The sequence below is a fragment of the Bos taurus genome, chromosome 26 (genome assembly GCF_002263795.3).
Source record: "Bos taurus isolate L1 Dominette 01449 registration number 42190680 breed Hereford chromosome 26, ARS-UCD2.0, whole genome shotgun sequence".
NCBI classification, from domain to species: domain Eukaryota; kingdom Metazoa; phylum Chordata; class Mammalia; order Artiodactyla; family Bovidae; genus Bos; species Bos taurus.
The window spans coordinates 23,411,667-23,425,192 of NC_037353.1; the positions used below are offsets into that span (position 1 = coordinate 23,411,667).

At 50.3% G+C, this 13,526-nt stretch overlaps 1 protein-coding gene across 2 annotated transcripts; it reads right to left on the reverse strand.

Annotated features, from left to right (window-relative positions):
• Window positions 1-1,123: 1,123 nt before the first annotated feature.
• Window positions 1,124-7,290, reverse strand: LOC132342070 (steroid 17-alpha-hydroxylase/17,20 lyase). Of its 2 annotated transcripts, XM_059882030.1 has the most exons (8): window positions 6,821-7,288; window positions 5,084-5,222; window positions 4,654-4,883; window positions 3,809-3,895; window positions 3,191-3,406; window positions 2,702-2,871; window positions 2,059-2,162; window positions 1,124-1,552 (listed from the first exon to the last, which is right to left on the reverse strand). In XM_059882030.1, exons 1-8 carry the CDS (start codon window positions 7,115-7,117, stop codon window positions 1,266-1,268), a joined length of 1,530 nt encoding a protein of 509 aa, XP_059738013.1. In that variant the 5' UTR covers window positions 7,118-7,288; the 3' UTR covers window positions 1,124-1,265. The 2 variants fall into 2 exon arrangements, with proteins under 2 accessions (XP_059738013.1, XP_024841234.1); XM_024985466.2 differs by lacking the exon at window positions 3,809-3,895 and having other exon boundaries at window positions 6,821-7,290.
• Window positions 7,291-13,526: the final 6,236 nt, after the last annotated feature.

Genomic DNA, 13,526 nt, shown 5'->3' on the forward strand with positions numbered 1-13,526 from the left:
TTGGGTCGCTGATGATCTGACCCTGGTCTGGCTGGCGCCAAGGAGCTGTGGTTGGGGCCTCTGTCTAGGCTAAAGAGCAAGGGCCAGTTTCTCCCAGGGCATCTCAGGACATCGTTTCCTTGCAGACTGGTGAGCAGCCAAGGTTTAAAGATGCTGGTTTTAAGGTTTGAAGAAGGTTCTGTTTTCTAGTAAGACGTTTACAGACTTCCTGGGGTTTGGGGGTGGGGAATGGGGACAGAGCCTTGGTGCTTCAGCAAAAGGCTGCTGTGGAAGCCCTTCCCTGGTCATGGTTACTCCAGTACAGAACAAGGAAAAGGAGACCTACCAGTCTTTGGGGAACAAGACAAGAGGGAGGGGTAGTGGTGGGTTGAGTTTGTGGATTACAGACACCTCTCCCAAAGACAAAGCTTTGAAGTACACACAGCAATCTCTGGATCAAAGCCAACATGACCTGCTGCTCTACTTTCAAAGTGTAAACTCAATCCCACTATGTTTTGCCATCTCCACTGCCATCCCCAGGGTGTAAGCCACCATCGTTTTGCTCTCAGGGACCAGTACAACCTCCCCCCGCAGCCCCACTCTCATCTCTCTGCAGACCAGTTTCCACTTGGATGATTTTTTAAAAATATGAGCCAGACATTTCCACCTAAATGTATAAACCCTCCTATGACTTCCTTTCATATCTGGACTAGAAACCAGAACTCCTTTCTCCTACTTGGAAACATTCCGCGGGGCCTGGCCCTGCCTGCAGTCTGACTTCATCAGGGACCATTCTTCCCCTCATTGGCTCGAGCATTGGCCTCTCCTACCTTGAGAGCCTCTTCCCTGATGCTCCCTCAGCGGTGGGCACCTCCCCCCAGTCTTCATGCCTCCCCCACCCTTTCATTCACAGCAGCCTCCCCCACCTCAGCCATTCCCCTTGCACCATCAGCACTGAACATAACTGACTCCAAATTGACTCCAAAGCACTTATGAGTCTCTAGAATGTTCATTTGTCAGCCCTCACTAGAACTTTAAGTTTCATGAAACCAAGGAGCCTGAGGGTCCAAATAGTAGGTGGCCCATAAAATACTTGTTGAAAGAAACGAGTGAACAAATGAGTGAGCTGCTCAGATGCCTTTGGAGAAAGAAACTGTTTTATGTACATCACTGCCAGGGCTGCAGGCTGGGAAAGAAGGCAGAGTGGGAGGGGAGGAAGAAGGAATGGTGGGAGAGGATGGGGGAGCTCCTCTAATTCTGTGCGGTGGGGGTCACATAGGGTGGAGTCATGAGGTGCTACCCTCAGCCTGGGCTTCCTTCCAGGCCTGGCGCACCTCGATCTTCACCTTGAAAGGTTTGATCTGCAAGACGAGACTGGCATGGCCCTCCAGAGAGGGTAGCTTCCCATCATCCGGGATCTCCAGGTTGAACCTCTGCAGCAGCCAGGACATGAAGAGGAAGAGCTCCTGGCGGGCTAGCATCTCACCTACGCAGGAGCGGGGTCCTGCTCCAAAGGGCAAGTAGCTTAACGATGGCGAGATGAGTTGCGCCCCCGTGGGGTCCAAGAAGCGCTCTGCAGACACGGGGAGGCGTCAGCCAGGGGCCAGGGTCAGTGTCAGTAGAGGAGTAGGGGGAGGACAAGCCCTGCCTGGGGAGCCCCAGTCTGAGAAGGTGGACAGCCTTATTTGGGTGGAGGGGGGGCGGCAATCTTAGGAGAGATAAATGCCCTGCTCTCAGGTAGCCCTTAATCACACAGAGAAGATGGAATATTCAGGAAGGATGAAAAGGTGTATTAAACATGAAAATGGCACCATCCCACAGGAGAGGGGGCTGACTTCACAGGAGACATATGCCTATGGGCCTTCTCAGAAGAGGAGGCTGCAGTTGGCGGAAGGAGAGTGGGGAACCCAGCTGTGAAGAATCTGGGTAAGTGTAGGGTAGGCTAGGGGTGTCAACAGGTCCATGTAGTGGGAGTCAGGAGTCTTCTAGCAGGAAGCTTGGCAGAAGGGAAGCAATGCTGGAGAGGTGGGCACAGAGGGGGCTGTGTGGCTGGCGGGGCAGGACAGAACAGGGACTCACCGGGCATGAACAGGTCGGGATGCTGCCACTCCTTCTCACTGTGATGCAGTGCCCACAGGTTGACCACAACGTCTGTGCCTTTGTCAATGGTAAGGTCGCCAATGCTGCTCCAGAGAGGGAGAGGAAAAGAGGGTCTGGAGTATCGTCCTTCCCCACCTTCTCTGCCCCAAGTCTCCGTGGTCCCTACCCTGGGGAAAAGAGTCCTTTGCTCCCTCATGCCCGCTCCCTCATGCCCACTCCCTCATGCCCACTCCTGCATCTTCTCCTCAGCTTCTGCCAGATTGAATATGAATCCAGCCCTCTCTTCCTGAGTAGCACTTAGGATCAACACTTGTGGGTCTGTTAGGGCCTGTGGGTGTGCATATTGAGCTGGTGCGTGTGTGCATGAGTGCGTGTGTGTGTGTGTGTGTTGCGGCTTTTGGATTGGGTAGGAGCACGTGTCTCCCAGGCAGCGGGCAGCTTCTGAGGGAGGTCAGGTCGATGGGTCAGTGGGTATCAGTGGGTAGGAGACACACTGGTCAGTAGGTCGTGGGTACGATGATCGGTTGTCAGTGGTTGACTGTAGGTTGACCAGCCAGCTGGAAGGGTCAGATGCTGGGGGAGGGACCAGGAGGGTTGGGTGTTCCTGGGAGGGAAGGCACACCTGGAGTCAATGACAGCCTTGTGGGGGATCAGCGTAGGGGCCACAGGCCGGATTCGGAGCACTTCTCTGATGGTCGCCTCCAGCAGGACAAGGCGGTTCCGGTCACTGATGGTTGGGGTGCGATTGAAACCTATAATCTGGTCAATGTCATCCTGGATCCTCTTCTTCAACTGGGGGCCAGAACAGGGTGGATGTTACCAGGATGTATCAGCCCAGGAGGAGCAAGGGCTTAGAAGAACCTACTGTCACACCCAGAAGGGCAAGACCCTTCCCAGAGGTGGCTCTACAACCCTGGCTTTGCTTGCAGAAGATGAGGCAGCTCCACCCAAAGGCCAGAGCCAACCACTGCTTGGGTAAAGGGTGCAGCACAGTCATCCTGCGAATCCTGCGAAGAACCCCCGAGATACTGACTCTCCCTTTCTCTGGAGCAGAGGTGAGTGTGCCTGGGGTCAGGAGTGCTTGGGAAGGCTCGGGTAGAGAGAAACTCACTGAAGGATGGTGTAGCAGGTAGGCCACGATCCACTTTATCACAGACGTGGTGGTCTCTACACCAGCCCCGAAGATGTCCCCTATGGTAGCAAGCATGTGTCTATTTGAAAGCAGCTTTGAATCCTGGTCTGGGCCAGCATTGTTATTGTCTGCATTCACCTTGGCTTGGATCAGTATGTGCAGCAAGTTAGTGATGGAATCACTGCTGAAGTTCTCCTGGTTGGGTGAGATTGGGGGACGATGAAGAGAAAGGAGCCCCATCTGCAACCCCTGCCATACTCTCACCCAGACTGTAGACACAAAGGCTTCTCCCACTTGGAAATGAGGGAGTGGAGTGAGGCTAGTCAGGACCCATGAACTGGTGGAAGTGGAAAAAACACTGGGCCCTCTTTAAATTTGCAGGGTGGATGGGTCCCTTCAGGGTCCTCTGCAGTTCCTCACTTCTCTACTCCTATTTATTTATTTTTATATTTATTATTAAGTCAGGATTATTGAGCACCAACTCTATGGCAGGCTCGCGGCTAGGTGCTGGAGCTCCTACACTGTCCAAAATGGACCCTACCCTGCTCTCCTGCCACTTTCCACCTGACTCGTCATCTCTTCTGCTCCATCACCTACCTGACATTTTTCAAGGATTTCATTCAGCAATTCATTTCGCATTTGAACACAACCCTTCATCTTTTCCATGGCTTTGCTGGGGAAAATCTGCAAAGTGGAAATGTTAGATTCTCCCTGGTGAGTTCTCACTCTAACCTCAACCTTCAGCCAGAATGGAAAGCAGGACAGGGACCCAGAATGGGACCATCGGTGACAACCAGGACAATTCCAAACAAGGGAGAAAGGAGTCACCTCCACTCCCCCTTCAATCAAACGTCTAGCACTGACTGAGACTTTACTCAGGTAACACAGACTTGAGTCTCATGGCATGATTAAGTTCCTTAACTTTTTGAAGCCTGTATTTTCATCTGCATGGGGATAAACCCACTTCCAAAGGGAATGCATGATTAATGCATGTGGAGCTTTGGGACTGGCACATGGCATTTCCCAGGTGCTCAGCGGGTAAAGACTCTGCCTGCAATGCAGGAGACGTGGGTTCAATCCCTAGGTTGGGAAGGTGCCCTGTAGAAGGAAATGGCAACCCATTCCAGTATTCTTGCTTTGGAAATCCCATGGACAGAGGAGTCGGGTGGGTAACAGTTGTGGGGTCTCAAGAGTCAGACACGACTGAGTGAGTAAACAACAACACCAACAACGTTATCATGAGTATTAAAACCGATAATTTAAAAGCTAAACCTATTTCTGTAGAGAAGCAGCAAGATTTTGAAGAGTCAGAGGAGGTAGAGGTCACTGTAATTGAGGTAGTCAGAAAAAAATGAGGTCTGGAGTGAACCGTAAGAGGAAAGAACTGGGGATACGATCAGGGTCTGCTGAGGTCTGCCCATAGGACCTGGCCCCATCCTCACCTTCAGCACAGGGAATATGTCTAACAGAACTTCCTTGCTCAGAACCTCCAGGATGCCATCATTGACATTTTGTATGGCCTTCAGGGCAGGATCCTCATTCTTGAAGGAGAAGTTGAAGCAGATAAAGCTGATTATGTTGGTCACCGCCAGAGAGAGAGGCTCGGACAGATCTATGGCCTCTCCATGCTGGGTGGCCAGGAAATCACAGAGCACATTGGCTTCCTGATTAACTGGGGAGAGAGAGGGGTGTGAGGGCGGGAGTTGAGTCATCCCTTCACCGCCATCTCGACCAGTTCCATCTGAATCGAAGAGAGCAGATGTCCAGCAGATGGCAGTGGTAGCCAAGAAAATGTGGAATGGAGGTACCAGAACCCTCTCCCTCCCCAACCCTCTGCAGGCTCCTTCAGCCCAGGGCCAGCCAGGCACTCACTGATCTTCTCTAACTTCAGGTTGCCATCCTTGAACAGGGCAAAGGCATTCAGTGCCAGCTTCCGATGCAGCTGCCAGTGGGCACCATGGTCGGCAAAGGCAATGCCCTTTTGGTTGTCTGACAGGATGTCTAGAGTGGCCTTTGGAAAGCAGAAAAGGACATAGGACTCAGACACCATCCACCTGCCCTCCCCGAGGGCAATGAGGCTGGTAGCTGTCGCGCAGCCTCCTTATAGAGCTCCCTGCTTCACTCCACCCTGACTGCAAGGCCTTGGCAGGACAGAACCTATGGCCTGATACTCCCAGTTCCAACAGAGAGACAGAGTAAGGCAAAAGGAGGAACCCTGAATTAGATTGTTCAGATCAATGACAGGGTGAGGCAGCTGTGATGGGATGGACTCTCTAAACTTGTAGGAGCAGAGATTGAGGACACACCAGGCCCCTACCCTTCCCTGGGTCCTCTGGGGATGGGGGCAGCTAAAGGCACAGCAGCTGAGCCCCCTTTAGATCTCCCTTCCATTGCTAGCCATGTGCCCAATACAGGCCCACATCGGGAGAGGCACATGTCTTATCCACCCAGCCTAGACATGGGCCAAGCTGCTTCTGCCCAGAAGACCCCCAAAACTATACTGGTTCCCCCAGACCTTCTGTCCTCTATCCCCATATCTGCAGGCCCCATCAGACTAGCCACCTCCTTCTTCTTTGCCCTGGAGAGAAGAAGCCCAGCAGAGATGGGAGAGGGTAGTTGGCCCAAGAACCAGGCCGACTGGCCCAAGCAAAGAAGAGTCAAGCCTTGGTCTGATCAAAGATGAGCAGCCAGGGGGCATTGCCCAGGACATTCAGGGGAGTCCCCTCAGCCAGATGCTGTACTGGAGGCTGGCAGTGTTCCTGGTTGACTAGCTCCTACTCCCTTCTGCCCCCGGGAACAAACAGAAAGCTCGACAGGTTGAATCTTCAGCGTCCTCCCCAAAAGTGCTTGCATAGGTCAATTCCCCAGGGCTGGAGCAGCTCGAGGAAGCCCCAGGGAAATAGTGATCCCAGCCCTCCAAGAATCAGGGTACTTCCCCCTCACAACTTTTTGCGGAGGACAGGAATCACTAACCCGTTTTCCATGTGAACAGTGTTCATCAAGGCTAGTTATTGAGAACTTCCAGCACTGGGCTAAATGCTTTACAGGTACTCTTTCAGTGAATCATGAGAGCTCAGATTTCAGGCTCAGAGAGCTAGACTCTTGGGCTTTCCAAGTGGCTTAGATGATAAAGAACTTTTACACAATGGGTGAGACCTGGGTTCGATTCCCGGGTCAGGAGGCTACCCCAGAGTAGGAAATGGCAACCCACTCTAGTATGCTTGCCTGGAGAAATCTGTGGAGAGAGGAGTGTTGTGGGCTAGTCCATGGGGTTGCAAGGAGTCGGTCAAGACTCAGCAGCTCACACTTTCACTTTTTCAGCTGGGAGAGATGATGTTGTAAGGGCTCCCTGACCCCCTCAAACCACCACTCCCACCCTGTCCCACCTCCAGAAACAGCCAGAAAATAAAGTCTTCCTTTAATTCTTCCTGCCTAGCTTAGAAGCTGGGTGAAGTCTGAGGGGTCGCTCCCCACCCACAGCCCCACCAGGCTGTTATTGCAAGAATCACAGGTTGCTGGAACTAGAAGGGGCATTGCAGGCATGGCCTTGGCTGAAGAGCTCAACGTGCCCAGGGGCTGGTGAGGGGAGGGGTCAGAGGCATTACTTACCACTTTGGGACGCCCAGAGAATTCCTTGCCCTTCTTGAGAAGCACCTCCCTGGCCAACTGGTGGTGTCCAATCATCACAGTCGTCTTGGAACCCAAACGAAAGGAATAGATGGGGCCATATTTTTCCTGCAGCTTGAAGAAGTTCTTGTGCTGCTGGCCACGTCTGGGGAGGAACGGCAGGCTGCCCACCAGGGGCAGGGATGGGAGGCTCCTGGGGTACTTGGCACCAGAGTGCTTGGTCTTGGGCCAAAATAAATAGGCGAGGGTGAGCAGAAAGACAGCCAGGAGCAGCCACATTGTGTCTGGGTGGCAGCAGTCAGGACAAAGAGCTGTGGAGTGGCTTCAGCCACCTTAGGGTGCAAGAAGGCCTTTTTAAGGGCTCCCCTGACCTTCTCCTTGACTTTATGTTAATGCTCACCTTGTGGAAGTTTATCCTGCAGCACAGCCAGGAGTCCTCTTCCAGAATGGGGAAGGGAGAGGAGGCTTCTTTCAAGAGCTGGCTCCACACCAGGGCAAACCCCTAGGGGAGGGGCTAGGTAAGGGCACAGATAGCTAGTCCCTGTCCCTTGCTCACTGTCCATCAACGTCTCCAGAGTGGGCAGAAGCAAATGATATCTGGATCAGGAATCATGGCTCGAGACTCTCTGTATTACGAAATCACAATCAACAGACAGCTATCCAATTTTATCAGTTGAGCAAAGTGAGGCTTCCCAGGGTAAGGCTTGAATAAAGTCACACAGATAGTGATGCATTGAATGCAGTTCTCTTCATTCCATGTTTGCTGCTTTTGCCTGGGGGAGTGAAACCCTTGGGTTGAGATCAGGGGCCCTATTGTCAGACGGGTTTAGCCTCAAATTCTAGCTTAACCCCTTTCTTGCTATATGACTTAAAAAGGTTTAGTATGTTAAAGTATACATAGCATGAAATTTGCCATTTTGAGTGTACAATTCAGTAGCATTGAATATACTTCACAGTGTTGTACAGCCATCACCACTGTCTACTTCCAAAACTGTCTTCTTAACCCCAAACATAAAGTATATCCACGAAGCAATAACTCCCCCTTCGCCTCCCCCCAGGCCCTGGTAAACTCTAATCTGTCTCTGTGAATATGCCTATTTCACTTAAGTGGAATCATATAACATTTGGTCTTTTGTGACTGGCTTGTTTCACTAGGCGTAATGTTTTCAAGGTTCATCTACTTTGTAGCATACGTCAGAACTTCATTCATTTCCTAAATATTTGTTTATTTGGTTGTGCTGGGAGTTGGCTGCAGTACTCAAGATCTTTAGTCTTCATTGCAGCATGTGGGTTCTAGTTCCCTGGCCAGGGATTGAACCTGAGCCCCCTGCATTAGAGGTGTAGAATCTTAGCCACCGGACCACAAGGGAAGGCCCCTCCACTCCTTCTTATGACTGAACAATCTTCTAGTAAGCGGGTATGCCACCTTTCGTTTGTTCATCCTCAGTTGATGGACACTTAGGTTGTTTCCACTTTCGGCTACTGTGAATAATGCTGCTATGGACAGGGGTGTACACGTCCACAGCATGTACATAGTATCTATTTGGGTCCCTGTTTTCAATTTTGGGGGTGGTAAATACGTGGAAGTGGAATCGCTGGGTCATATAGTAACTCTATGGTTACTTAACCTGTTTTACGGAAAAGGAAATGGCACCCCACTCCGGTATTCTTGCCTGGAAAATCCCATGGGCGGAGGAGCTTGGTAGGCTGCAGTCCACGCTAAAGATCGGACAGGACTGAGCGACTTCACTTTACTTTCCACTTTCATGCACTGGAGAAGGAAATGGCACCCCACTCCAGTGTTCTTGCCTGGAGAATCCCAGGGACGGGGGAGCCTGGTGGGCTGCCGTCTCTGGGCTCGCACAGTGTCGGACATGACTGAAGTGACTTAGCAGCAACCTGTTTTAAAATTCAGTTTCCTCTCTATAATGGGAATAACAGTGGAATATACTTCTTGTTTTTTAAAGTTTAATGTTCATTTATTCATTTATTAATCAATTAATTAACTATTGGCTTCCAAGACCTTAACTTTTCAAAAGCCCTTTGTTCCCAACGTTAGTGTGGACGATGCTCTTGCAGGATGCCGTTCCTTTTGGGTCTTAGACAGGTAATGGAACGGGTGGTCTGGGGATTGGGTTCGGAAAGGGAAGGGGGTGGGAGCTTACTTATCGCACTACTGCTTTGGGTGGAGGGAGCCTTTTAGAAAATGTCTCGCAGTTATAGCAGGCCAGCTCCCTTACAGAATTTTCCAGGCTTTTCTTCCTGCTTTCTATTTGCTCCTTACTCCCCTGGCCACCGGCTTCTTAACCCCCATGTATCCCTGAGCTCTTGCTGGATTATCTGTTCTGATTTTCCATGAGACACCGTAAAACCATTGCCAAAGCCTTAGTGAGGAAACAGTTGAGGGGTGAGGCCGGGAAGGGGAGAGGCGGAGCAGGATTCCTGATCAAAACCCCTTTTATTCCTTCTCCATTTTGATTGGGTTAGTGAGCAAAGATTTCTTCACAGTTCTCTGCTTCTGAAGAGATTCTGAGTTGGGGTGGGGGGTCTTCTTTTAAAGGGAAGGGCTCCTTTTAGAGACTTTCTCCTTTTAAGCCTGTGGTCAGGGCTGTGGGTCCGATGGACGTCCTGAATGTTTCAGAGGGGTGGGGGTGGGACTGACCACACTCTGGTCTTCCTGATGGATTTTTCCAAGCCAGCAGACCCCCGTGGCAGAGACTTGAGTACTTTGCGAGCTGCCGTTTGAAGTAGGGGCACTTGAGTTATAGCCGGTAACCTAGTGTGGAATGAGAAAACAGTAGCGACCAACTGCGGTCTTCTGAGAACACAGCTGTTGCCAACTATTTGTTCCAGGGCTTCTGAGATCAGGCCACCCCCGCCCCCTCTTTGGTCTGAGAGGCAAGGCTGTATTGGAATGTGTAGCTGTAATCAGCAGCGGCTGTAAGCGGGGGTGGGGACAGACACACACCATTCTGCTGCCTGTTTCTGGGTGAGAAAAAGCCACAGATGTGATCAAACCAGAGTCTTACAAAAGAAATATATATGCTTCTAGGGACTGCTGTTTAACCTCATGCTTAGAACAGGACTAGAGTGTCCCTTGGGTGGCCTGAAATTCTTCTAAAAGTAAGCTTTTCTGAAAAGCTCCACATGTTCTATTACTGCTTTTGTTACTGTTCAGAGTTCCTTTGATGCAGAGACAGGCAGAGAGAGTGGGGACCCTATTGGAGCACTTCCTCTGTCCCTCAGGAAGGGCTGTCCTTTTGACTTGTGGGCAGAGTAAGCCCTGGCGAGGATTTTGAGCAGTGTTGGAAATAGGAAGCATCTCATGCTATGTCAGCAGGTGGGGAATGCTGCTGCTGCTGCTGCTGCTAAGTCGCTTTAGTTGTGTCCGACTCTGTGCAACCCGAGATGGCAGCCTACCAGGCTCCTCTGCCCATGGGATTTTCCAGGCAAGAGCACTGAAGTGGGGTAACATTGCCTTCTCTGAGATATATATATATATATATATATGTGTGTGTGTGTGTGTGTATATATATATACATACACACACACACACGCGCACATATATGCTTTCATATACTATTTCCCTCTTAATACACATTACACATCTATCTTATGTGGATTGTGATTCTGTTTCTCTGGTAGTTGTGCTGAGGCTTACAGAGGTAAGCCACTTGTCCAAGGTTGATCAGCTAGCTAGGGAAACTAGCTAGGTCATTAACGTTTGTTTGTTTTTGGCTTTTTTTGTTTGGTTGGTTGATTGGTTTGTTTTGTTTTAAAATTTTCAAACCCAGGCATTTTGATTCCAAAGCCTGGTGTTTTCCTTGTTATCTACCGGTGTCTATGAAAGTGGAGTTGGATTAATGCATTGCTCCCACCGGGGCATGTTTTCTGAAGTTTATTTCTAGGTGGCCCAGGTACCAAATGAGACGCGTGTCTCTGAGTACCCTTTTGCTCTTTACTCTGTGGAAGATTCTCATGCACATTGCATCTACTGAATAATGCCACTGCACTTAATGAATGTGGATCTGGCACAGAGGATAAATAAAGCACCGTGCTTCTTCCTAGAAATCACACTCTAGTGCAGTAGTTCTCAAATGCATAAAAATCACCTAGGAGTGGGGTGATTAGAATATAGATTCAGTAGGTGTGGGGCCAGGGCCCAGGAATCTTCATTTCTATTAAGTTCCCCAGGTGGTTCAGACCTGGTAATATCTGGCCACACTTGGAGAGATTCCGCCTCAACTTGGCCCACACCCCTCACCCCCTTCCCTGCACTTTAGTAACTTTGGTATAATTATAAGACAGTGTGCTAAGCCTGAAACAGAGGACCCCCAGGGACTAGGACAGCAAAGGCTGGGAAAGCATCAGGCTTGGGGAGCAGGATGGGCATGGAAGGCTTTCCTAAGAAGGTGATACTTGATCTGAGTCTCGAAGGATGAGTAGGAGTTTACCAGACATATGAGCCAGGGAAGGAGCATTCCAGACAGATTAGGTTGGGAGTGTTGTTTTTGTTTTCTCCTGCAGATGAGAAACGACACTGTCATCGATGAGTCTTGGTATTAGGTATTCCTGAGATAAGACAAGGACCTTGCTTCAGCAAGTACTGGTGTCCTTTATGACACAGAGAAGGAAGGAAAGCATGAGGGGCCTCAATCCAATAATGAGTGTGGCATGAATTCAGTGTCTATAAAGGGCAGCTAGGCCTTGTTGTTGTTTAGTTGCTAAGTTTTATCCTGCACCTCTGACTCTTGCAGCCCTAATGGACTGTAGCCCACTAGGCTCCTCTATCCATGGGATTTCCCAGGTGAGAATACTGGAGTGGGTAGCCATTCCCTTCTGCAAGGGATCTTCCCAACCCAGGGATTGAACCCATGTCTCCTGCATGGCAAGTGGATTCCTTACCACTGAGCCCCAGGGAAGCCTTAGGCTGTTTTAGTTCTTCCAGTTAAGGACAGCTAAGACAACGCCCTGGAAGCTACAGGGTTGACTAGAGAACAGTGTTTGTGCTTATTGGGGCTGAAGTTCTGAAGAGAATCACCTGCTGTACTTTTGGGCTGTGGCACCACATGGCACATTTTAGGTATAACATGTAGTTGAGCATGCCATCCCTTCCTTATCTGGCAAGATCAGAAAATGAGTTTTCTGGTTAAGAGGGAATCTATCCTGTATACCTAGCAGATGGATTACTGATTTTCAAAGAACAAGATTACAACAGAATGTTCTTGGTCTGCGATTTGAATGAATTCTATTTCATGTTTAATTCAGAAGGTATTGGTTTTATAATGCTGGAAGTTCTTGTGACCAACATCTCTATCTGAAAAGTATTGAGCACCTGTTCTACTCACAGCATGTTGTGGATACCAAGGGGTAGAAACTTTATCCCCGTGCTCACAGGTAGGGGGCGTAGAGCGAGCTCACGGATGGTGGAGCTTTACGCAGGTGGCGGCACGTGACATTAGGAGCGGAGCGGCACGGTTCACAGGTGGAAAGGTGGCTTTTGCAGGTGGTCCTTTCCACAGTCCAGTGGTCTCGGTTGTTGCACAGCAGGTGTGTGGAAGGACCAGTGCGAGTTCTAATTGCTGGAATGCAGCCTGGATCCATCAAGACGATAATTTATATTCTGCATCTCGAATGTTGCCTTTCTCTCGGAAAATTATCCCCTGAGATGTCCTCACTGAGGAAGTGTGATGATCCCTGGTACTGAAATAAGTCGTCCCCAGCGACGCTGTGGTGGGTCTGGGGCCCTTTCAGGCAGTGTGCCCTTCCCAGGTTGGAATGTATGGGGTAGAGGCACAGGGGGCTATTTACTTTTTTTTTTTTTTAATTTATTTGTTTATTAGCCGCACTGGGTCTTCGTTGCTGCGCGGGCTTTCTCCAGTGGGGCTGAGCAGGGGCTACTCTTCGTTGTGGTGCGTGGCTTTCTAGAGCACATGCTCAGTAGCTGTGGTGCAGGGACTTAGCTGCCCCGCATCTTGTGAGATCTTCCTGGAACAGGGGTCAAACCCATGTCTTCTGCACTGGCAGGTGGATTCTTAACCACTAGACCACCTGGGAAGTTTTGTGTTAGGCCCTTGCATGGCCTGATGCTGAATACGACAGAGTAGCCAGAGTGCTGAACCCTAGTTACTCCCTGGACACAGTCAGAAATCTTCGGGACTCCCTAGGACAACACTGAAAGTGCTGTGAGGGAGCCGCAAGTGGGGAGGGCATGCCCAGGGAGAGGGCTGAGGGAATTTGCTATCTTCTAATTTAACCTCTACACTGCCGGACATGATATTTCGATTATTTCATCGTGACAGCCACCCATGAGGTAGGAGTTCTTATCTCCTTTCTCATATGAGGCAACTGAAACTACGAAGTTAACTCTTGGAGATCACAGAGCTCCAGTGCGGCGGCGGCAACTCTGGAGGCAGACGTCCTCAGTGTCGTCCCGCTCTTGCATGCCATAGGAGGAGCACATTTGCTCCTATTTGCTGCAGCAAATCTCCTGTCAGCCCGCCTCCCCGCGGCCCTGTTCCTCGTCTGGGATTGAGTTCCCGGTCACCATTACCCTCCTGTGTGGGCTTTTTGTCATTGATACCAGGTTTAGGTATAGTAAAGCGAGACCCTGCTGGAAGTGAACTGGCTTTATATAATGCAGCAGACACCAGGGTAGCACTTGTTTGTACTTCCAGAGGTGGAAGCT

Excerpts from the sequence above, each read along its gene's own strand:
- LOC132342070 (XM_059882030.1), bottom strand. The coding sequence starts at position 7,117 with ATGTGGCTGCTCCTGGCTGTCTTTCTGCTCACCCTCGCCTATTTATTT. Across the intron at positions 5,223-6,820 it reads TCTCTGGGCGTCCCAAAGTG|GCCACTCTAGACATCCTGTC; the intron begins GTAAGTAATGCC and ends TGCTTTCCAAAG. Across the intron at positions 3,407-3,808 it reads AAATCCTTGAAAAATGTCAG|GAGAACTTCAGCAGTGATTC; the intron begins GTAGGTGATGGA and ends TCACCCAACCAG.